This window comes from Rhinolophus ferrumequinum, chromosome 26 (genome assembly GCF_004115265.2).
Source record: "Rhinolophus ferrumequinum isolate MPI-CBG mRhiFer1 chromosome 26, mRhiFer1_v1.p, whole genome shotgun sequence".
NCBI classification, from domain to species: Eukaryota; Metazoa; Chordata; class Mammalia; order Chiroptera; family Rhinolophidae; genus Rhinolophus; species Rhinolophus ferrumequinum.
The window spans coordinates 5,637,216-5,661,735 of record NC_046309.1 but is presented as its reverse complement, the minus strand read 5'-3'; the positions used below and the strand labels follow the sequence as shown (position 1 = coordinate 5,661,735).

The 24,520-nt window shown below is 38.6% G+C and overlaps 1 protein-coding gene across 1 annotated transcript in view; it reads left to right on the top strand.

Moving 5' to 3' along the window:
- CNTNAP2 (contactin associated protein 2) overlaps positions 1 to 24,520 on the top strand; it is a 1,530,550-nt gene that overhangs the window by 725,267 nt on the left and 780,763 nt on the right. The window contains exons 7-8 of the mRNA XM_033098968.1: positions 3,666 to 3,809; positions 6,918 to 7,182. Of these exons, the coding sequence (XP_032954859.1) occupies positions 3,666 to 3,809; positions 6,918 to 7,182 (409 nt within the window). The remainder of the gene's footprint in view (positions 1 to 3,665; positions 3,810 to 6,917; positions 7,183 to 24,520) is intronic.

Here is a 24,520-nt window from a genome sequence, read left to right as displayed (position 1 = left end):
AGCTAACAAAATTGGTTAATGCAGTTATTTTTCAGAATCAAGCAAGGTTGTCATTCAATGACAGTATCATTAGTAAGTCAGTCATATGAATATCTGATTATTAATCTAACAACTGCAACATTTTTTACTATCAGAGTAGTTGCAATATCAGAAAGTGTTTTGTGGTCCAGCCCCTTCATTTTACTGAGGAGAATATGTAACCAGAAAGAAGAAAAGACAACTTAATATCATGTGTTTAGTTACATTAGGAATTGGGATTTGAACCCACATCTCTTAGTTGTAAGGAATCTGGTAAACTGAGCCTGCGACACCTCACCAGGGCCGCTCCTGTAAGGTAGGACCCAACCTGAGGGTTGCTGGAAGCAGAGGAACTTAAGGAGTGTTTGAATTATCTTCCCAGAGGACAAAGAAAGTCTCCAAATAAAGAAACTCTGCACACAGAGAAGGAATAAATCAACACTTTTAAACTAGTAGTTAGTAATATTATTCAAAATGTGACACTTCACGTCATTAAGCATGGAAGATTTTATCACTATCAACTGGGAAGAAACTGATAAAATAAATTATGGATAGGAAACACCACATTCCATTTATGTATCAATAATTCTTACCTTTGGTATTGGGTACACCTATATCTAACTAATAAGTTCACTTCGGTGCCAGTTGAATATATTTTTTCAATAAATCTATTGTTTTGATTACTCTCTATTATTCTTTTTGTAGTTTCCTAATTTTTTTTTTAAATATTTGCAGTTTTCCTCTTCCCATTTGTAAACTTTATGGTAAATGATATACGTCTAATTATTATTATTATTATTATTATTATTATTATTATTATTTTATTTTAAGTGAGGTCTTTTCTATATGATCTCATAAATCATCATTAGTTTGTGCTTTTTATCCCTAAAACTAATTAAGCTTTTAAAATGCCATGACACTAAATAGTAAAACATGATTTTCTAATGGCCTCCTGGAACACAAGGATCTCCACCTTATGTATCAAATATAAAATCTTGATATTTCAAACTTTCCTTTTTTTTTTAATTAAAGTTTACTGGGGTGACAATTGTTAGTAAAGTTACATAGATTTCAGGTGGACAATTCTGTATCACATCATCTATAAATCCCATTGTGTGTTCACCACCCAGAGCCATCACCATATATTTCATCCCCTTTACCCTCATCTCCCACCCCCCTCCCCCCTTACCTTCTGGTAACCAGTAAACTATTATCTGTGTCTATGAGTTTTTGTTTCTCATTTGTTTGTCTTGTTCTTTTGCTGTTTTTGGTTTATATACCACATATCAGTGAAATAATATGGTTCTCTGCTTTTTCTGTCTGACTTATTTCGCTTAGCATTATATTCTCAAGATCCATCTATGTTGTCACAAATGGTCCTATTTCATCTTTTATTACTGCCGAATAGTATTCCATTGTGTATATATACCACAACTTCTTTATTCCTTCATCTATCGAAGGACATTTTGGTTGTTTCCATGTCTTGGCCAGCGTAAATAAAGCTGCAGTGAACATTGGAGCACACTTGTCTTTATGGATAAATGTTTTCAGATTTTTTGGGTAGATACCTAGGAGTGGGATTGCTGGGTCATACGGTAATTCTATTTTTAATTTTTTGAGGAACCTCCACACTGCCTTCCATAACGGCTGCACCAATCTGCATTCCCACCAACAGTGTATGAGGGTTCCTTTTTCTCCACAGCCTCTCCAACACTTGTTACTATTTGTCTTGTTGATGATAGCCATTCTGACTGGGGAGAGGTGATATCTCATTGTGGTTTTTATTTGTATTTCTCTGATTAGTGATGTTGAGCATTTTTTCATATGTCTATTTGCCATTAGTATGTCCTCTTTGGAGAAGTGTCTCTTTAGGTCCTCTGCCCATTTTTCAATTGGGTTGTTTGTTTTTTTGTTGTTGAGTTGCATGAGTTCCTTGTATATTTTGGATATTAGCCCCTTATTTGAGGCACTGTTTGCAAAAATCTTCTCCCATTCACTTGGTTGCCTCTTTATTTTGTCGATGGTTTCTTTTGCTGTGCAGGAGCTTTTAAGTTTGATATAGTCCCATTCACTTATTTTAGCTTTTACTTCCCTCACCTTTGGAGTCAAATTCATAAAATGTTCTTTGAACCCAAGGTCCATAAGTTTAGTACCTATGTTTTCTTCTATGCAGTTTATTATTTCAGGTCTTATGCTTAAGTCTTTGACCCATTTTGAATTAATTTTGGTACATGGTAACAGATAGCAGTCCAGTTTCATTCTTTTGCACGTGGCTTTCCAATTCTCTCAGCACCATTTATTGAAGAGGCTGTCTTTTCTCCATTATATGTTTTTTGCTTCTTTGTCAAAAATTATCTGTCCATATTTATGGGGGTTTATTTCTGAGTTCTCAATTCTATTCCATTGGTCTACGTGTCTGTTTTTCTGCCAATACCATGCTGTTTTGATTACTGTTGCCCTGTAGTACAAGCTAAAGTCAGGGAGTATGATACCTCCAGCATTGTTCTTTTTTCTTAAGATTGCTTTGACTATTCGGGGTCTTTTGTGGTTCCAAACAAATCTGATGATTTTTTGTTCTATTTCTTTAAAAAATGCCATTGGGATTTTGATGGGGACTGCATTAAATCTGTATATTGCTTTGGGTAATATGGCCATTTTAACTATGTTGATTCTTCCAATTGTTGTTTCATTTTCAAAACTTTGTAAGAAAACCCAATCAGGATAACACTGAATGATAATTAAGATACATATAACATCTAGATTATGTACCTTAGTATTACAACTATGATTGGTAGCTTCATTTACTACTAATTAATGATTAGCAGCAGATGTCATTATTGGCAATACATAAATAAGTATAATTTTGTATTACATAGAAATGATATTTTAGTACTGTCATTTGACTAAAGATATATGGGAAAATATGTACTCGCTTTTTATAGGTGATCGTAGCTAGAGAAGCACAGGAAGGGGCATCCACCTTATTCCTTAGGATTTCAGTGACCTATAATATCTGTAAGCTTGTACTTCTCAAATTATAGACTCCAAGTTCTATGTCCCCAATCGATATAGTGAGACTTTTTGAATGATTTTCTATATTCACCGTAAGTCTAACAAATGATTTACTTTAATGGTCATTAGACAACAATAAGTCTATGTAGAGTAAACACAACATTCTTTGCCTTTGGCTGCAGTTTTATCCACTTATATATGAGTGCTCATTATCTCCTGAGGACTGGAAGCATCTATTGATAGTATGTCTTTGAATGATCAATGTAAAAATGTATTTTTAATATTACTTAATAAACTGTGTTTGCTGTATAAAATCTTTTAAAACCTCCTCGGGAAAATATACGAAATGCCTTTTGGGTAGCAAAAATACAAGGGATTGTTGCTGTTTTCTTGTTGAAGTTATAATCTAATTGTCATAATTAATGATACTATTATGCCCTTCTAATAACAATGTAATTTAATATACAACAGATTTTGGAGACAGAAAAATGTGTTTATCTATTGATTAAAATGAAGTCAATTGACCTTGGCTATATTGATGGTCTTGTGTAAGATATTGTGAATGTTGTTTTTCTTTCTTTTTTTTTTAAGTCGAATACAGTGTGAATGTTTATATTTAATCTTTTTCCTCAAAGATAACCTTTGGAGGCATACCTTTCTCGGGTAAGCCGAGTTCCAGCAGTCGGAAAAACTTCAAGGGCTGTATGGAAAGCATTAACTACAATGGTATCAACATAACAGATCTCGCGAGAAGAAAGAAGCTGGAGCCCTCAAATGTGGTACGTGTTGGTTCATAGACAGATCAGAGAACTGGTTTTGCTGTACTATTGAATGATAACACCATTATGGCCTTTTTTATCATGCCTCTCCTGGGCTTACCCGTGTAAACCTGACTTTACAATTACTACCTGTGTAGATCCTGGATATACTCTGATTTTTCAGTTCAATTAGCCTGAAATAGGCAGTGTGTTCTCTTCCGATGGGGCACAGAATTTTAGCCCCCGTGTTTCTGGGTTCCCGATACCAGAGGAACAGCATACGCCGTGATGGACTTTATCCCCGCAGTTCTATAGCCCTTGGATTGACAGCATTGTGTTTCCAAATGTCTCATCATATATGGCTCTCCACCTCTTGTTTGTGATTTAATTCAGGATTTTTATGGTGTTAAAACCAGGAACATTATTATATCCGCTCCCATGTTTCTGAACCTAATTCATCCAGGTATATAAATAAAGGCACTTCTTTTGTCAAGGCTCTCAACATACTAAGTAGTATGCAATTAAATAATGATGGACTACCGTGGGATAGTGAAAGCTGTGACGAGGAAGCTCACGGTGGTCTTCTGAGCAGTTTCCAGCTTAAACTCTTTCAAGGAGAGCCAAAGTCAGGGAACCCTGTAGCACACCTGCCTCCCCGTGACACTGCTTAGGATCGGTAAAGGACAGGAACCTGAAAACCCAGCGTGCATGCTCCCTGTGGGTCTGCAAGAACAGGGTCTCCTGTAGCCCCGGCTTGTTGTGTGGGAGAGTCTGGGCTTGCAGAGACCCATATATTTGAGAGCCCCTGGAAGTAGGTAACACCACGAAGGAAGGCACTGTGCTCCTGATGAGCTCCGAGGACCACCTTGCCCCCATGTGACCCTAGGGTTTTCACACAGTGATTGGAGAAATGGAAATCCCCTCATGAGGAAACAGAGTTCAGAGTTGGGTATGAGGCGATAAAACAATTGAATGTGAATTTTTTCTTTAATAATGATTTTTCTTAAAAGTTATAATGCGTGTATACTAAGTTTGATAAAGCTATCTCATCAAGCATATTGACTGTAGAACAAAATAGGAATAGGTCCATTTATAGGCAACAGGCCCTCAGCTAGGCTTATTACATTGATGACAACCTGAGAACGATACTACGAGAGCGATATTATCACAGACATTGTATAGATGAGAAAACTGAGATTTCACCTGAAAGAATTATGTTCCAAGGTAACTGAATATGAGTGGCAGACAGGTTATGCATTCATATTATGTGACTCCCAGAGTCACAGCCTCCTTCCGTGCTGGGTTACTTCTGAACTAGAACAGTGTTAATACATATGCTATTTTAAGCTTTGTCTAAAAAGGCACCAGGCTCCTTTTGTTTCCTCAGAAATTGTTGCTTAAGAGAGAAAGGTATAGCATCCAAATCGTCACCATACTCTTTCCATGATTTGCACCTTTCAGAAGAGATAAAGTGCTGTTTCTGCCCGAATCTCTCAGTTGGCCCTTACATGTGTCCATTAGGTACCCAAAACTAAAAAGAATTTCACTGTTGAGACTCATTCCAAAATCAACTGTAACTGTGAAATGTATTGTAGTTATAAATATTATTTTAACTTGAATAGCAAAGAGACGGAGTAAAGCGTAAATCACTTATATTGGTGAAAACGGAATGAGCAGACATAGAATGAACTTTTAAGTAAACACATACACAGATTAAAACGTTAGGCAGCAGAGAAACAAATAGGTTGTTTATCAAATAGCTCTACAAAGGCAAATATTTACGTAGGAAATTCGCTTTCAAAGATGTCTGGTCCTGATATTTCATTGAAACTGACTCAGCTGTCATGCTGTACCCTCTCTGGGCACACACCCGTTCCCTCATCATGCAGTGACTCCAGAGTCAGCTCCATGACTCAGAAAACACCTTTAATTTTGCCAGGAGACAATCCCCACAACAGAAGTACGTGGTCAGTTAGAACATCTCAATTATTATGGATAGGCAGTTCTTTTCATCGGTAAAAGTATGCATTTAAAAATAATCATCTGTGAAGGTACAGCGAAAATTTAATTTGAATATTAATTCAGAGAGAGCCTGCCTTAAATTTAATGGTTAATATGCTGAAATGGAAGAACTGTGCATCTAGGGATATAGCTATGTGGTGATATGTAAAAAAAAAAAAATAATTGAAAGACCAGTTGACAATATCATGAAATTATACTCCTCAAAATACTATATTATGGTGGGATATAAGAAGTTGGAAGCAAATGTGAATTTACAGATCTTTAAAAGGAATGATAAAATATTACATATCCTGAAATATACAATTCAGTATATCTGAATGGTAAATCAAATTTCTTAGTACCGAATAGAGGGACTATGAAAGAGAAGCAGTAATTCTGCAAATTTTGTTTTCCTTTTGTACATTCATGTCACTGCTTCCATAATCATTAATGCATTATGGTTTAAGCATAGTTCTTGAGAATTTAAATGGGATTTTTGAGTTGAATAACAAAATAATCTGAAATAATCACAATTATGCCGACGCTAAATAGTTTATATATGCACATATACGCACATATATGTACATATTAGTAGATCTGGTGGTAAAACCCCAGATTATTTGCCCATAATACCAGATTAATAAATAGCAACCAAATGACCACAGTTTCCACTGAGACCAGAGCAGCATGTTAACAGGTGTTTGAATAGGCCCTCCAGAAGGAGGCAGGGGCTCGTCCTCCCTGGCTGACACGTCATCCCTGGGGAACGGCAGCTGTTCACTGTCTTCAGAAAGTCCCGTGGTCCACACTCAGACTCACAGAGATGCACAGCCCATCTTCGGCTCAGCCCATCACATCGGCCGTCAGTCTGTCCGCTGGATGGATGGAGCTTGTTACATCCCTTGATTCGGTGGCTGACTGACGTCCGCACCTTGATAAGTACGTACTCCAGGTAGACCCGTGCCAAGGTATCCAGCCGTTGCATCCACGCCACACTGCATGTGAGGGTTTGGTACAAGCTCATGCTCCGTTTGGAACACATATTTGGAACTGGAGCTCTTTTGGCTGACTTACACGGAGGCTGATTGTATTCCGCATTGTCCTCAAAGAACGCCTTCTGTTTTCCAGGGAAACTTGAGTTTCTCATGCGTGGAGCCCTACACGGTGCCGGTTTTTTTCAACGCTACCAGTTACCTGGAGGTGCCAGGGCGGCTCAACCAAGACCTGTTTGCGGTCAGTTTCCAGTTCAGGACTTGGAACCCCAATGGCCTCCTGCTTTTCAGTCACTTTGCAGATAATCTGGGCAACGTGGAGATTGACCTCACTGAAAGCAAAGTCAGCGTCCACATCAACGTCACGCAGACCAAGATGAGCCAAATAGATATTTCCTCAGGTCAGTGGACTCTGTTTGATATTTGCTCCTGACCCCGCTAATATGGTTTTTCACAGAGAGTTGTGTTTGCTTTGTTTTGCTTTGTTTGCACGACATGCTGGTGGTTATGTTTGGATCCAGACTTTTGAGATTCTTTCTTGGTTGCTCTGAGTGATGATGGATAATGGAAACCTGGGACCTTGCTGCAAAGATGAGGGCTGGGCAAGCAGGAAATGTGGTAGAGGTTGATCTTCTGTTTCTTATCAATGCGTGTTCTCGTCTGATAGAGACACTGATATTCCTCTAGGCGAATATTTTATGTTTAAAAACAAAGAATGTTTACTAACATAGTAGCATCCGGTATCTTTTGACTTCATAGACATTCAAATATCTTTTCCTGTTAGCAACAGGGTAATATTAATTTAATTACAACTTTAAAGGTATATTCAGACCGCCTGAATAAAAATCTTTAAAGTGATCTTGCTAAATATATGCAAATTGTCAGGGGAAAAAAGGCAAAAAACAAGGGTGAGCACAAGACGTATATATCAACTAGGGAAGACTGACCTGGCTAAGTCGGGTCATTTTTAAACTTGACATCAGAGCAGTATGATAAACTGAGGCTTAGGTGACATTGTTGTTATCTGAACCAACTGAGCAATCTTGTGATATTCCTTGAGTAATATGGTACAAAGAAGGCTGAAATTGCAAAGAGGGGTGTTCTAAACAAAAATTAGGCGTGGTATGGGACTGACAGTAAAATTTTCACCAAAATTCTCTAGGTGGTCCTTGCAATGGTGGTTTTTATTTTGTAAGGGATACCTTAGAAGACAGAGAGGAAACTAATACTTGAGGAGTACCTTCTCTAGATGAACAAAATACTGAGAGAGGAAGTTCGTGAAAGAGTGCTCAATGGCAGACGGCGGGCTCTGATTTCTAAACATCCCCGGTGCACTCGTGACACCATGTGCAGACCCTGGCACCGTTTCTAACATGTTGTGTTATCTGCATCCATCTCATGTGCCCTCTATGCTGTCAGCTCTCTGAGGGCAGAGGCCAGGCCTATTCTATCTCCAGCACATACAACAGTGCCTGTAACAGAGGGAGTGCTCGAGGAATGCTTGTCAAGTTCAATACAGTGGCTCACTAACAGACCACCTCTTGCTGAAGGAAGTCACAATACCAACTTTTATAAAACATTTCACTATATTTCTATATTGAATAATCGTTACTGACTGGTGCATGCATATTTATGCATTACCTTTAATGTGGAATAGTGGTAGAAGGAAAAAAAAGCAGGTACAAAAAGGATTGAATGGGTAACATCATTTACTGTGACGATAATTTTTATTTTAACTTTTATATTCAGAACCCTAGACAAGGTAGATCTAGAACTGTGCTTTTAACATGATTTGGGGTTTCTAACATTGTTTTCCAGCTTTTTTTGAGGCATGATTAACAAATTAAAATTACATATATTTGGGTTGTACAATGTGATTTTTTTTAAACTATATCATTTAATATACATGTGCATTGAAACAATTACCACAATCAAGTTAGTTAACCCATTTATCATCTTATCTAGTTACTTTTATATGTGTGGGTGATGAGGACCCTTAAGATCTTCTCTCTTAGCAAATTTCACGTATACAATCACAGTATGATTAACTGTGATCATCATATTATACATTAGATTCCCCAGAACTTTTTCTGGTCATAACTGAAAGTTTGTACCCTTTGCCCAGCATCTCCCTATTGCTCCTACCCCTAGCCCTGACAACCCCCCCCCACCTGCTCTCACATTCTGTGAATTTGACTTACTCAGATTCTGCATGTGATATCATAAGAGTTCTTAGCTTTCTATAGCTGGCTTATTTCATCTAGCATAATGTCATCCAGGTTCAAATGATTTTGATCAAAACACATTATGAAAACAGTTTCTATCACACCCAATACCTACTGAAACAAAGTTTCATGAAATAAAACTTACCTTGCTACTTTAGATGCGCTCTGGTTATTTTGATCTTTTCTTTTCTTTTTCCATTAAACAAATTGCCATGGCCCACTAAATGATTGTATGACCTAAAACCAAGTCAGGACGCACAAGTTTGGAAAACACTGACCTACAATTTTATCTTCTCAACTGAAGACTTGGAATTTTTTAAAGTTCTAGTGGCCTGGAGTCATTTACTCCAGCACTCCGTATTGTGAAACTGAAAGTATCTTTCAGGAACAGATTTATAATATTATAATAGTAGTAAGAAAATATTACATGTGAATTATTGTTTGATGTATAGCCGGGGGGAAAAAAAAACCTACCCATCATTTGAAATGAGGTTTTTATTGCAAAACACCTCAATTTTATGCCACTAAATCACAAATAGATGTTTAGAATAATACTCTAAAGTTGTGACATGCCCACATTAATAAGGTCAGAAAATGTGATTCTGCATTTATACAGTAGAAGGAAAGTTAATTCTATTAATGACCTTTCTTACCTATTGAAAAAAAAATCAATTTTTATCCATGTAAACAAAGCCTTTTAGAAAAATCATTCAGAGTCTGCCCTGCTCCTAAATCAACTGTTTGCTAAGCTGAGGTATTCAGACCTCCTTGTTTTGTTTATGGAGACACTGCTTCAATTTTAGAATGACTTTTCAGCACCCACAGTATGTCAGAAAACTGCACTCAGCAAATATAGCAAATATTATCTGTGTATTTCTATCTCCAAAGAAAATCTTTCTGTGGCCTTATTTTTGTTGTTTTAGTACAATTTTCTTGGTAAACCTTGAATTCCACTTGGGTGTGTTACGGGAAGAAGGCTTATTCCTCTCAGGGGACTAATTGGTTGGTTATCAATATATGACTAACTTCTTAACACATTTTCCCTAATTTCCAAATGTACTCCAATAAGCCATTTATTACTGTTAGACAACAACAAAAAAGGTATATTGTACAATAATTAAGTGTAAGATGATATTCTGTCAAAGTGTAATGCTTAACAGTATCATGAGTGGAAATTGCAAGAGTAAGCTACATCAATTTAAAAATTCTAGTTTCCCAACTTAATTAGAAGCATATACAATATATAATCGATTTTTTGAAAGTTTATTCTTAAAACATCAGCTCCAGCGTAATTTCCTTAATGACATTTATATAACAAATGGAGCATTTTATATTCAGATGGAGAAATTTGGGGGTTGAGTCTATGAGCTTTTATTTGAGAGTATACCTAACTAATTTTGACCAAATGATATGTCTTCCACGTAATTTGAAACACATTTTTTTTCAGGATTGATAGATAGAGACATTTTCCCTTAAAAGCGTTGCTAGTGATCAAAGAACAGATTTTATTTTTCTCTCTTAATGATGCATCAATTGTTACAAATCTTTTTATTCCCAAATAATGTACATCTATTTCTACCAAAACGGTAGCCAAAAATTAATTTTTAGATTGCCTTAGTTTTTGAGGGACTTCTAGATATCTAATATGTTCAAGGAAAACTCAGAAACCCATCATTTTAAGATGCTGAAGACAAAACGTGGCTCTGGATTCTTAGGGGAAGCGGAGCCTAAGGAAGGTCCATTCATAGAGCACTGTTCTCGTTTTAATTAGGAGTCTACACTTGTGCTTGGGCTGCATATCTTCTCTTGTTTAGTAACAGCCAAAAGTGCGATGGATAGAGATAAATAGGTACAAATATAGATAACTTCAGACATTTCTGCAATGCAGTTCACTTATTTTATTCTTCTGAATTCACAAATAGACTTGCTGTGAGAGCCACATGGTGCCAACTGAAAGCATTTGAGTAAACAGGATATCACTTCTGGGTAGCTTCACCTAACTGACTTTTTATTATATTTCAATCCCTAAAATGGATATACTGTCGTCATGCAAGCTGAGTGGAAATCTACCTTTAATTATACTTCTGAGAATGCCGGTGCATTTTCACATCAATAGAAGCATTATATTTCAACATGAAAGAAAAACGAGGCTGGGGGAAAGTTTTGTGATATTAGATATTGACTTATTCTTTTGGAAGAAAAGGGGACATTTTAATTTATAATCACACTCCAGGATACTATCCTCACTCTAGTTTCTACAAGGTTTCTGGGCCTTTTAAAATCTCTTATACCTTTTTCGGGGAAGATGAATAAAACATGATTGTGTATATATGTGTACAATAATTTTTAAGAATTGCAAGGAGAAGGTAAAATTTAGTAAACTTAGGTAGATAAAATGGAGGTACAGACTCCCAGTAGAGACCAAATCATGTTTCAAAAACTTCAATTTACTGTACAAACTAGCCAAAGAGAAAAAAAAAAATCAGACATCACTACTGCAAACTAACTATGAACATAAAAATGAATTATGCCAGCCTGGCGAAGAACACAGCTCAGGAACCCCAAACTCATACGGATGTAGTTGAAGATGCGGCCAAAACAAAAAAAGGGAGGGCACAGGAGCACGTTAGATTTACGGAAAGGCCTGCCGTCTGCATCTTTCATATAGTTTAAGGGCTGCAACTTCTCTAACTGATAGATGAGTAAGTGGTACATTGAGGCAATGTAGGTCTATATAGCAGAGAGATAATAAGTCAACTGTATTAGGGGTCTCCAGAGAAACAGAACGGTAGGATGTGCATAGAGAGAGAAAGAGATTTGTCGCAAGGATTGGACTCACACAATTATGGAGACAAGATTCTGCATTTGACAGGTGGAGATCCAGGAGAGTCGATGGTGTGAGATCTGGTCTGAAAGCCGGTAGGTTGGAGAACGAAGAAGAACTGGTGTGTTAGGTGGAGTCTAAAGGCAGGAGAAGATCGGTCGGGGCTCCAAGGACAGGCAGAATCGTACCTTCCTCCCCTTTGTGTTCTATTCTGGCCTTCAAATAGGATGACCTCCTCCCCTGATACAGGGGAGACAAACGTGTTTTATTCAATTCACTGATTCAAATGTTCATCTCACCCAGAAGCACCCTCACACACACACCCAGAATAACGTTTAACCAAACTTCTGGACCCCCTGTGGCTCAGTTGAGTTGACACAAAATTAACCATCACATCAACGTTAGCTCCTTTGGCCATTGAGCATATAATATTGCTTTACATCATTAACAAAATGAAAAATAAGTGGTGTCGGCCTAGAGCAGTCGGAGGTTGGCTGCCTTCATAATCAGAAAAACACCAAGTCATGGGATCAGAAGCTCCCCCCGACCTCCATTTCCCCTGTTAACCTCATGATGAGAATGAACCCGGGGAAGGAACTGGACCTGGGATTTCAGACCGTGACATAGCATAATGCACTGTCACCTCCCTTTCTTTTTTCTTTGATGGTGTTTAAGCAATGTGAGTTCCCCCATGTGTGAAGATTGGGCTACCTGTTGCTTCAGTGTAATTTGTTGTGGAGATGAGCCTTCTCGGGCCAGGGGTCCTGCAGTTTCTAGAAAGCTACTTGGGAACTCTGAAATTGCCTTGAGAGCGGCCTAAAGAATGACTTCCCCCCGCACCCCCAATACCTGCTGAGATGTTTGCCACATATGAGTATATGTCTTAGTGTCTTTCCTTTGCTCGTAAAAGCTCTTAAGAAAATTCTAGGGGAGCCACACAATACTGCTTAGAAAGTATTTACCTTTGGTAACATTGTGTCAGGAAATAACTATAGGCATGGCCCCATCTCTAATCATAACTCAATTTTATGATTTTTTTTTTATCCTGACACATTACCCCAACCACAAACCCTACTTCTGATAACTGAATTCCTACAGTTGTTTCTCAGCCCCACCACTTTCCCCCTCTTATTCCCTATAGTCTATTTTTTACAAGTCAACTTCTGCCTGGGTCTCTCTCTGCTAAGCACTTCATAGGATGTGATGTTTTCTAAAGGACGTCGCTAATCTGCCAGTGTTTCTTCTAGTACATCCAGTATTTCCTCTGCTGCTTCCAGCCTTTCCGGGACCTGTTCAGAGGTTGGAACCCTACCGCTGAGCTCTGTTTAGAGGTTGGGGTCTTGCTGCCCCAGACGTATCCCCGTGTGGACAGTCCCTTGCCTCCATACTGGGTATTGCTCTCTCCGATTTCCCAGCACTCTTCCTCCCGCCTCATTCCAGTTCTCTGCTCTTTTATGTTGAACCCTGAAGTTGCTGACTTGAGTCTCGGCTGCAACCTCTTATCCCCTACAAATATCGCCTACCCATTGGGCGTGAGTTTCAACCATCTCCCAACCTGAAATTCTCTGTCAGGAGGCCTTGGGCAGATCCACGCCAAGTCTCAACCTCAGGCTGCCTTCATTGTCATCCAATTCCTATTGCTTCTAGGTGTGCAGGTGTAACACACAGTGAATGGGGGGGGAGGGGGCAGTAACAAGCAGAGAAATAGTGACGTGCACACAGTCCCCCAAGCCCTTAGCTTTGGCTGGGTGTAGATGGTCAGCTGACACCATGGCCAAGATGCCAGCAGAGAGGAGCCTGTACTTCTGATTCTCTACATCATTACAGGACAGGAGTCAGAACAGCTGCCTTGTTAGAAAAGGGAGGCCCCAGAGCCCAGTGGCTGATTGCAGTGAGCTCCTGCATTGTGCTGACTCAGGTCCGCTCAGCCAGCTCTCCACCCACCCAGGAACTAAAAGTTTGGAAGGAATGAGCCCTTGGGGCCATCCCGGCGTTTCTCATCTAGTCCTGACATAGTCATGGTGACGCTGATGACAATGATGGCCATTCAGTACTACACAGTGACTGTCACTGTGCTAAATCCTTTACATAACTTATCTTGGGAATTAGGGATAAAACCTTCTTCCTCACTCATGCATAGCAATCGCAAAGTCATTCTTCTAGTGACCCAAGTCGAAACCTTGAGAAAATCAACTTTTGTTCTCCTTTTTGCCTGACACATGTGATGATTTAGCAGATACCATCCACTCTTTTGAGGGGCCTCATCTATCCATCGTTTCTTTATCCTACTTCAAGGCCATCTTAGTTGACAGAAAGAATGTTTCTTTCCAATCATTGTCCTATTTTTAGGGTGTAGTAGATGCAAGCTCGGACTCTGGAGCCAGATTGCCCACTGGCTAACACTGATTGAGTCTCTCTCTGTTCCAGTCACTGTGTAAATAAAGATATACTGTGCACACATTTATGAAGTCATTTAACTCAGCAACTTCTCGAGATAAAGACCATTACCACATCCATTGTAGAGATGAAGAAACAGAGGCATGGAGATAGAATAACTCATCCAGACAGAGTTTGCAAAGGAGTCTAGAAAACTGGAGTGTAAAGACAGTCCTCTTGTACCCTACTGGATTGCCTCTCACATGCGTTCAACACACTGGCTTCCATTCACGCAGGACTGGGTATTATTGAATAGGATGTGTCTGAAAGAGTTGCTGACTTCATCACCCAACACCAGTGGTGTCCTTATCATGTCTCCTTGGGATTCACCGAGGAGCCTTTTAGATAATCTCTCTTATTGCTTCTCATTTCTCTCTCCATTATCCAAGTTTCCATTTCTAAAATATAAGGAAAATACTTTGACTCCCCCCCCCCATTACCTAAAAGATAAGTTCTGATTTCTAAGCACGGCATACAAGAGCATGCACAAATCGAGCCCAACTGGAGCATGTGGCCCTTATTGTTCCTGCTTTACACCATGGACTCTGACTACTTCCCACCATCTGCCAAGAATCTCTGCCTCTGTAGGCCACCCTGGTGAACTCCTGCTCATCCTTTAAGATCCAGTTTTCGTATCATTTGGTATCAAGTTAGTATCATTTCCTTTTGAAAACCCAAGGGAACAATCTGCCATCCTCTAGGATAGCATCTCATATCTTGAACAATAATTGTTTTTCTTTACTTCATCTTCTATTGTAAATTCCCCCATTATCATGACTCACTCATCTCTGTACTCCTAGCGCTCATCACAACACTTGGCAGAGAATAGATGATCAGTATTTTCATCTTCGTTTATTTGTTTATTTTTGTCGTTGCTGTTGTTGGTCGATGCTTGGACAATTGCAGTGGCCTTGCTCTTCTCTCTGCCTCCTGCCTCTCTAAACAAGTCCATGCCACGAATTACCTCCTGATTAAAATTCCAAAGTGACATTTCCATTGTATCATATTCTCATTGAAAATTCTTCCAGGAAGCCCCAGTTTTTTAAGAGCACGTACCATGCGTCCTTCCCAACCTCAAGTCCTTCTAAAATTTTAAATCAACATTTACTGTTTATACGTTTAGTGTTTGACACTGTCTCTTACATTGTTCAGACATTAGCCTACTCTGGTTGAAAATGCTTAGTCTCGTAAAGCTTTCTGAGGACAATTATCTAGTTCTGATTTCTGCCTGTCTACCTCTGAGCCTAGCGCAGTGTGGCATCTTTCCAAATATTCAGTTGATTGATTTTTTTAATGAACTGATACCAACATGTTATAAACTCTAACTTTGTAATTCTGTTGTCTTCATCAATTTATACGAACCAAATTCTTTGTGAAATGAGAGTAGCAAGTATCTAGGAGGAAATAATTGCTAAACTGTAGGAGGCTAATGTGTGTGAAATTGATCAGGACCTGAATTTTAATGTGATGCTTTTATAGTAAGAAGAGTTATTTTTTAAGATATTGAAGCCTAGAGCTGCACTGGGTAAACTATTATATGAATGAAATAAAAACATCTATACGTTTGCCAAAAAAATGTATTCTCAGGAGCATGGCATGAAGGAAAACCTTGAAATTAGCCATATTCCATTTCTATTCATTTTTCCACACAGAATACAAAAAAAAATGCATATGATTCAAATTCATTTAGCTTTATTCTCTTCCTCAGGTTTGGGAAAACATTCCACATGATAACTCCAGGGGAAAATAAGGGAATCAAAGTTGTTTGATTGATTTGTTTATTTGTTTGTTTGTGTTAAGGCCCCCGATCTCTTGTCAATTCTACACTTGCTTCAAACAGAGACTCTCCATTAGTTGTAAGAGCCTAGTCTCACTTGCTTTGTCAAGGGAAAGCGTGTGTTTGGTGATCAAATCGTGTTGTCTCTGCCTCCTTCCATTTGGTAACTGCAGGCAGTAACACTTTCTCTGTTAGATAATTAAACAATAAAACATACACTTCAGAGTAACTTCATGGGAGAAACTGTACCGTGGGACCTGGAGGAAGAAATGGCGCCCCCACCATCCTCCCATCCCAGCCCCGCACAGGCACCTTTGTCTGAGGTTCGCAGGAGACAACACAGCACATAAATGCTGTGCTTCCAGCACACATTATTCAGCTACGCTGGGAAGAGGAGAGCTAATGCATTCTCTCTCTTTCCCTATATTCTTTATCATGCAATGCTCTGCAGGAAATTGTGAAATCGGGATCATGCATGTGGATCCATTGGCCGGTAAGTTTCTACCCAAAGAGCTATTTCATGCAGGATAATCAGTGCCGTAGGCTTACATGGCAAATGGTTTGTTCATAAAAAGCTTGATGAGGGAAATAAAACCTTTGATAGTCTCTATAAGAAATATTTCCTTTAGGAAGCTGCAAGAAAAAGAGGGTGCTTTATATCTTTACGTATTATTTGACTGCCTGGAGCAGTTCAGTAATGCACAGTGCGATTTATTACGTAGAACAGCCAATGGACATCACTATGGGGGAAAATAACTAAAGAACGTGAGGTCTGTTGCTGTCAATGACTCCATCTCCAGCTGTTGTTGTCTGAACGTGTGGGAATGTGTAGGTGTGTATGCATACTTAAAAAAAAACCGCGTTAATATTTAATGAAGTAAAAACCTCAGTTCAATAATTCTACTTCTAACCGAGTACTATAATGTCTCCATTTGCTATGTTTGAATGATTTACAATAGAAAGGTTTAATCAGTAAGATGATGTGGAATTAAGCAATGAAGAAGTATAGCTCATCCTGAACTTTCGTAAAGCTCATCTCCTTATTTCAGACATTTCAATATTTACTATTAAGCAACAAATATATGAAGCGGATTAACTCTGTAAAAGGAGCCGTGGCGGGAGTTTACAGGAGCTGAGTGGAGCCGTTGAAGAAAGGGCATTGTGGTCATCCCACATTCACAGGGTCCCCAGGAATCGGAGCTGACTCAGTGGTGCATAAAATAATGGTGCCTCGCTTTTCTGATCTCCTTTTTACCCTCTTAATAAAACCATGGGTATTAATACAGGGAAGTGGGGAGAAGAAATCTCGAGACATCGATTCTTTAAAGCACTCGTTCTTAACTGGGGGTGATTTTGACCTCTAGACGATATTTGGTAATATCTGGATATTTGTGGTTGTCATACCTAAGAGTTTGTGTGTATGTGTGTGCTATTGGTAAACAGAGGATAGATGATAGATAAACACCTGCTCAGTATCCCATGAGTACGGGACAACCCCCACCCCTGCCCAACAAGGATGTGTTTGGCTCAAAATGTCCCTAGTCCCAATTTGAGAGCCCTGATCAGAAGAAGAACCTTTGTTACGATCCACATTGGCGTGTCCTGAAAGGGGGAGTCCAGGCCTCCCTCCACTCTGCAGACACCCGTTTTCTCCTGTACTGAATAACACGTTTAGATAACTTGATTCCTGAGCTTCCTTTTAGGTCCACTTCAGATTTTTCTATATCATTTTGCTCTATGCTTCTCTTCTTTTCCTTTCCCAATATGTACATACTTTGAAAATTCCCAGACCCCTCCCTTTTATTTCACTTTTCACTGTTTTCCTTGTGAAATTTTTGTACTTCAAAACAATGAAGAGACATTGTTGATCTATCTCTAGTCAGAACTAACCACACAATGAACTAATTCTCCAAGTAAGCTCTCTTCTATATTATCTAAACTGTTTTATTATTTTTTTCATACAAGCACCAAGCTCTATTTTTCTCACTATTTGAACTCTGTTGTACCTTGCTTGACTATAACTTGTTCCTGCCATTTGTATCAGCAACAGGCAGAAACATAAATTAAGTGTCTTTGTGTGAGCTTGGCATTAGGCAGCGGATAATTATCTAAATGGTAAAAATAATGTGTTGCCCATATTAGGTACAAGTGTTAAGAAAACTTAATTAACTATATTAATGGTGAAAGAAAATAGAATTTTAGAGTGGAAAAGAGCCATAACTGCCATCTGTTAGTTCTCAAAATGTGTTCTGAGAGGTATGCGTTGAGAGACAAAACAAGATGTAACTGAAGGGACGGTATGGCAAGAAAGGGCGTCAGAACCCAACACGTTTCTCCCACCACATTTCAGCTTCTCCTGTAGGGAGTGGTAATCAGAATTCTCTGGCATCTTCTCTGAGTCATCCACCCAGAAGGGTGTCTCCTCCTCATGTGCTCCTTCTAGCTGTCACCAGCTCCTGAGTGGGCCTCTTCTCATTGTGCAGCTGATGACAGCTAAGATGCCACTCCACTTCCACAGAGGAGGCACTTTCACCTCCCTCCCATTACCCTGCGCTTTGATCTCTAGGAAAAAGTCACCCACTGTTGTATGAGAACCATAAAAGAGAGAAATTATGATGAGCGGAAATATCACAGTCCTCCAAAATGCTCCTCTCATCCCTGTGATTTTAGTGTTATCTGCAGAGTGCAAACACACACAGACACATGTAGACGCCCTCACACACACATTCACACATACGCCTACGAACAGTCCTTCCTTTCCTGGAGCAGTCAAGGTTACATATTAGGGACCTAGTGTGTGCTAAGCCCTCAGGTTATAAACAGAGTGCTTTCATTGTACTGATGTTCTAATGAGAGATGAGAGATAGTAAATGAATACATAAAATATTTATAGATTATAATAAAAACTGTCAAGGAAATAAACAAAACTATATGGTATTGAGTAAAGGTATTTAATTTAGACTCAGGTATAATTGATAAACAGTCAAGCTAGGATAGGAAAAACCTAGAGTACAAAGACTCTACAACTTGAAAGTCCTTGACTGTTCAAGGAATGTTAAAAAGGAGGAGAGGCAAGAAGGAAGAACTGAGTTTGTAGAAGTAGATAGAAGCCTGATTATGGGAGGTATAATAAGCTATGAAAAGACGTTAGGATTGAAACTCATTGAAGGATTTCTTCTCAGGTAGTTCCATGATCTGATTTTTAAATGTTTTCTCTGGCTGTTACGTAGATAATAGATTGGATGGATGGGTGGGTGGGTGGGTGAGTGGATGGATGGATGGATGGAAGGATGGATGGATGGATGGATGGATGGATGGAAGGATGGATGGATGGATGGATGGATGGATGGATGGATGGATGGATGAATGAATATAACAGATAATAGATATAGAGTGGGATTATAGTCAGCCAACAGTGGGGAAAGGATACAAGTTAGAATCTACGTATGTAGCACTTTTCTAGGATGAGTTCACAAACTTAATTGTCAGACCTCATATTACATAATCCAGTTATAAAATAATGGTAGTTATAACTAAGATGACAGCAGTGGAGGTAGAGAGAGGTTATAGGACTTGAGAAATACTTAAAAGGTAGAACTAGCACACCATGACAGTAGATTCTCTGTGACGTGTGAAATCAAGGTAGTAATCAAGACTGAATTGTAGGTTCCTGACTTGATTACCTAGATACATGGTAGTCCCTTTGGCTAATGTGGAAATTAATGGGAGGAAGAATTTGCAGAGAGCCCAGTTCTGTTTTGGGGCGTGCTGCATTTTAGATATCTGCTGGATATTTCTGTGGAGAAGTGAAGTTGTCAGTCAGGGATATGAGTCTAGAGCTCAGAGCAGAGTTATGGCTGGAGTTACATACTTGGTGTCATCAACACATGGATGGTATTGGAAGTCATGGGATTACATCACTTTAGTGAGTAAGAATGGATGGACAGAGAAACGTCCCAAACCAAGCCACAAGGTAGCTTACCTTTTCAGAATTGGGGAAGAAGAAGAAAAGCCCACAAGAAGATAAAGAGGGAATGGACAGTTAGGTAAGAAAAAAATCTAAGATAGTTTGATGTCCTGGAATCACAGGAGGAGAGATCCTTAAGAACAATAGGTTAACTGTTGTTAAAAGAAAATACAATACCCCTAAGAGGTCAACTATATAATAAGTGAATGCTTAGAGCTTGTCTGAGTGCAGGGTAGAATTGAATATGGTAAGAGAATTCTAGTCCCGGCTCTCCTGCTTCCCAATTTTGTGGAAAACTCAGACAGGACAGATACCATCTCTACTGGACAGAGTAAACCCAGGCTAACGCTATTTGAAAAATGGAAAGTACTGTTTTATATATATGATTATCAGTGTTGATTTTCTGTCTATGCCTGGTTCAACCCACTCCGCCCCACCTTTCCTGAGAAGTCAATAAGTATACTCAGAAGGATGAAAGTTAAAAAAAAAAAAAGGATAAATAACCAAAGAGAGTGTATCCTAAGGAAAATGAATTGAAATATTTGGAATGGCCATTGAAGGAGATGGGAGGAGATGGCTTCAAGTCTGGAAGGAGCCTGAAGGACTATGAAAGAAATAGAACATCAACCAGGAGAATGTCGTTGCATGAAAAACAACTAGCACAACATAACTAACATTAACTAAGGGGCACTCTGTGACAGGTATTAGGTGCTTGATATATATTTACTTCACATAATTGTGACAACGAATTCCCCTTTTATAAGGAGAAAGCCAAAGCTTTATAAAGATTATACCAATATTCTAAGATTAAAGTGGCAGAGTTGGTACTTGAAATAAATTTGGCTTTTTTCCTAAACACATCAACATGCTAGTACCCTGTGCTCTTAAAAAAAAACAATAAAGAAGTGACAGATGTTCCAAAAGCAAAGTAACATGTTGAGATATCAGATAAATCGAAGGATAAAGAAGAAGGAAGTGGTGTAAGGAAAATGGTGACTAAAAATATAGTTGCTATTTCTTAAGGTCAGGCAGTAAGAAAAAAAAGTGAGAAACAAGCAGATAAAGTGATAATTTAAGTTAACAAATATCTAGCATCAAGCTGTTGAATAGCAATAAAAAGCCAAATAAAACTAAATATACACTTTTCAAATAATCCCTTGAAATAATCTCACTTATAGATGATAACTCAAATATTTACACCTAGTCTGGGTATTTCGGGCAACAGTCTGTTTTAATGGCCTAAGTTTAATTATTCCACCCTTTATTTCACTTTCACCTGCATAAACATAATTGTTTTGTTTCTTCGCCAATAATTTTATGGAAAGCATTTTCTAATGGGTAAAAAAAAAAATGCACACATAAAAAATAACTTTCAATCAGCGTGTGTTTGGCAGTCTGTCTTGTTTGCAAATCCAAAAGATGATGGTTACTTTCAGGGATTTTTTTTTTTTTTCCATGTTACTCCAATATGTTTCCTCTGCTGCTGAATAGCTGCTACCAGAGCACAGGGCTCAAAAGAGCAGCTGGGTCTTTCTTTGGCTCCCATGTGCTAATTTGGAAACGGAGCTGTCTTTGGGAAGCCTCCCTTGTTCATTTTGAATTGTAGATGTTCTTATGCATCCAAATTTCTTTTCCCTGATGAAGCCATGAAAAAGCTGTGTTACCTCAAACCTTGCCAGTGGGAAATGGTAGGAAGCGTCCTAGCTCGTCCTAGCTCAAATACGCATCTTGAATTTAATGGTCATGACACTGCTGGAGTGACCTGTACCCAGCATCAACAAGCAGCGTGTAGCAGAATTATAGAATAATGTATACAGGAGGTTCACTTTCCTTCGGGAAACTCAATTATCATCCAGTCACATTCAGTTTTCTAATCAGAAAAGCACACACCTATTCATTGGATCCAGTCTCGGCCTTCCCGTCATCGACATAACTAAAACGTATCAAACAATTAGATAAGGAGCAGGATGTTGTGATGGGTAAGAACTTGAACTCTAGAACCCCAGTGCCTGGGTTCTCATCTAGCCTCCGTGCAGTGTCTTGTCAGCTCCTTAATCTCTTTGTCACAGATGCTTCCTTTGTAAAATGGTACAATTACGATAATAGCATCTACTTCTTCGGCTGGCCATGAGACTTCAATGCAAAATGGTGAGGAGAGTCTCTGGCTCATAGAAACGTAAGGCTGTGATATAGTTTTATATTATTGTTACTGAGCTTGGTAGTATGGAACCAAGAGATCCAGATCAATACTTCACACCACAGTTGAAGAGAGAAAAAGTAAATATGTGGACACTCGGCTTATGTGACTTTAAGAACCATATGACATTTAGTAAATGGTAAAATAACACCGGTTTAAAATGCTTGATGTTTAGATAAATAGATGCTATAAACATGTGCTCAAATTATAAGCACGTTCATCTGCAATTAGAATGAAAAGAAACTAGACAGATCAGATTGTACCACTGTCTCATTAAAAAATGAGGGAATCGAGGCTCAGCTTGAGAGATCAGCTCAGGTCTATGTCGTAACATGACCAGAGCGGAGTTGCCTTCCGACCTGCATCCCTGGCTTTTTTCCATTGGTCCACACTGGCTTTACAAATTGAGAACAAGAAGATCGTGTGAGGTGGTTTTAATTGAGAAAGAGGGGAGTTAAGATCAGAGCAACTGCAGAGTGACAGTCGTGTCATGTGAGGATTTTTGCATAAAAGAAATGAGCAGCTGGAGGAGAGATTTGGGATGAAGATATTTTTCCAAGTTAAAAGAAAGTTTGTTTGGCAAGAAGTGATCCCCTTGGTTGTACAAAGCTATGGAGAAATCCTAATCTCTTCTAGATTGGATTGAGATAGACCTGTTTAAGAGAAGTATTGATGTTCACCTAGAATTCAAACACATTTCAACTTTACTTGAGTTGATCTTTTTATCTATCGTAAGCGCCTGTATAGGCTCACCATATTGATAATATTTAGTTTGAAATAATTTCTCACTTTATGTCAATTATCCCTGCATTCTAGTGGTTCAGAGAATATAATCCATTGTGTCCTCTCACCATCACTGCTGGGAAACTGAAACAAGCTCTGTTTTCAACTTTCTTCAGAACGAGGTATTGAGCTACAACCGGTAACTTCTGAAACCACCCTTGTGTCCAAGAAGTTTTCAAACTGCTAATTGCTGAATGTGTGTAAATATTGTCAACATAAGTAAGTATATCCCTGGTAGGGCTTCTGCTAGAGTTCCGACCTAACCCTCAGATGGTTAACACCCCTAGACGAAGTTTCACGTCTTCTTCCCTGAGTTCCAATCTTGATGTGAATGTTGTACAAGGTGCTCAGACAGGAGATGCTACTGAGAAGGGAGGAGAAGGAGGTCGCCTGATTGGTACAAAACTGTTTCGGGAAGGACAGTGCCTTCCTGTAAACACAGTTCTCAAAGCAGCTGTTAGGTTTCTTCTCGTTCTCTGGGCTTGGGGGAATTCCGCAGGACGTCCTCTGAGCAGTCCATTCAAGGCTCACCTTTATTTTCTAATTGAACTCTGTTTATTTCCTTGATCATTTGGCTAAAATAATATGCAGTTGTTGCATTTAAATGTGTGTTTCTTGTTTAGCCCTACCACTGATGTAAGTTGTTTGAAAATCAGGATCCCATATCTAAGGAACCCAGCCCCGTGCCTGGCTTCATGTACTTGGCTAGACGGATGGACAAATGAATGAATAAACAGAATGAATGACTTTCAGATGCTTCTTATTTCATCCAGTTACAAATGCCCTTGTTCAGAAAAGACATAGTAATCACTAAGCTTCAATCCAAATTTTAACATTATGTGTTTATGTTTTCATTATCAGTAAGTCAATTAGTGGCATGTAGTGGGACATTATATTGTTCTTTTTAAAGCAGGTTAATAATTTCACATTAAATCAGCAGTAACAAAAACAATTTAAATGTTTTTCATGTTCTCAAGAAGTCATAAAAACACTGCAACTAAATGACAATTTAATAATATGAAGTTTTATTTGCAAGCCTCTCATTTCTTCGTGCTCATATTGACACTGTCTCCTTTTTTTTACTTTCCCCAGTGACTTCTCATCCTTAGCTTTAAAATGGAAAAGTGATTAAACATGACAAAACAAATAACTGCATTTTAGTTTTTCAAGTAAATTAAAATTTCATGGGCTTTTGAAAACAGTCATATGGAAACATCCAGTAATAGCCACATCAGCTTCTAATGGAACAAGTTTCCACCAAGCTTAAAGGGTCTTTTGTGTTTTTATAAATCCATTTTGAATGATAGCTGAAAAAATTAAGTTCGGCTTATCCCTGATAATGCTATTTATGATAATAGTTCTCCAGACGACTTATTTCTGCACCGTGGATGACATGTACAACAGAACCATATGCATTCATGAAAAGAAACAACTTTTCACACTGCTTAGTTAAATCGCACCTTATTCTGCTGACCTGAGATACAGCACAATTAACTTATTCATTAGTTGTGAATAAGATGGGACCTTTAA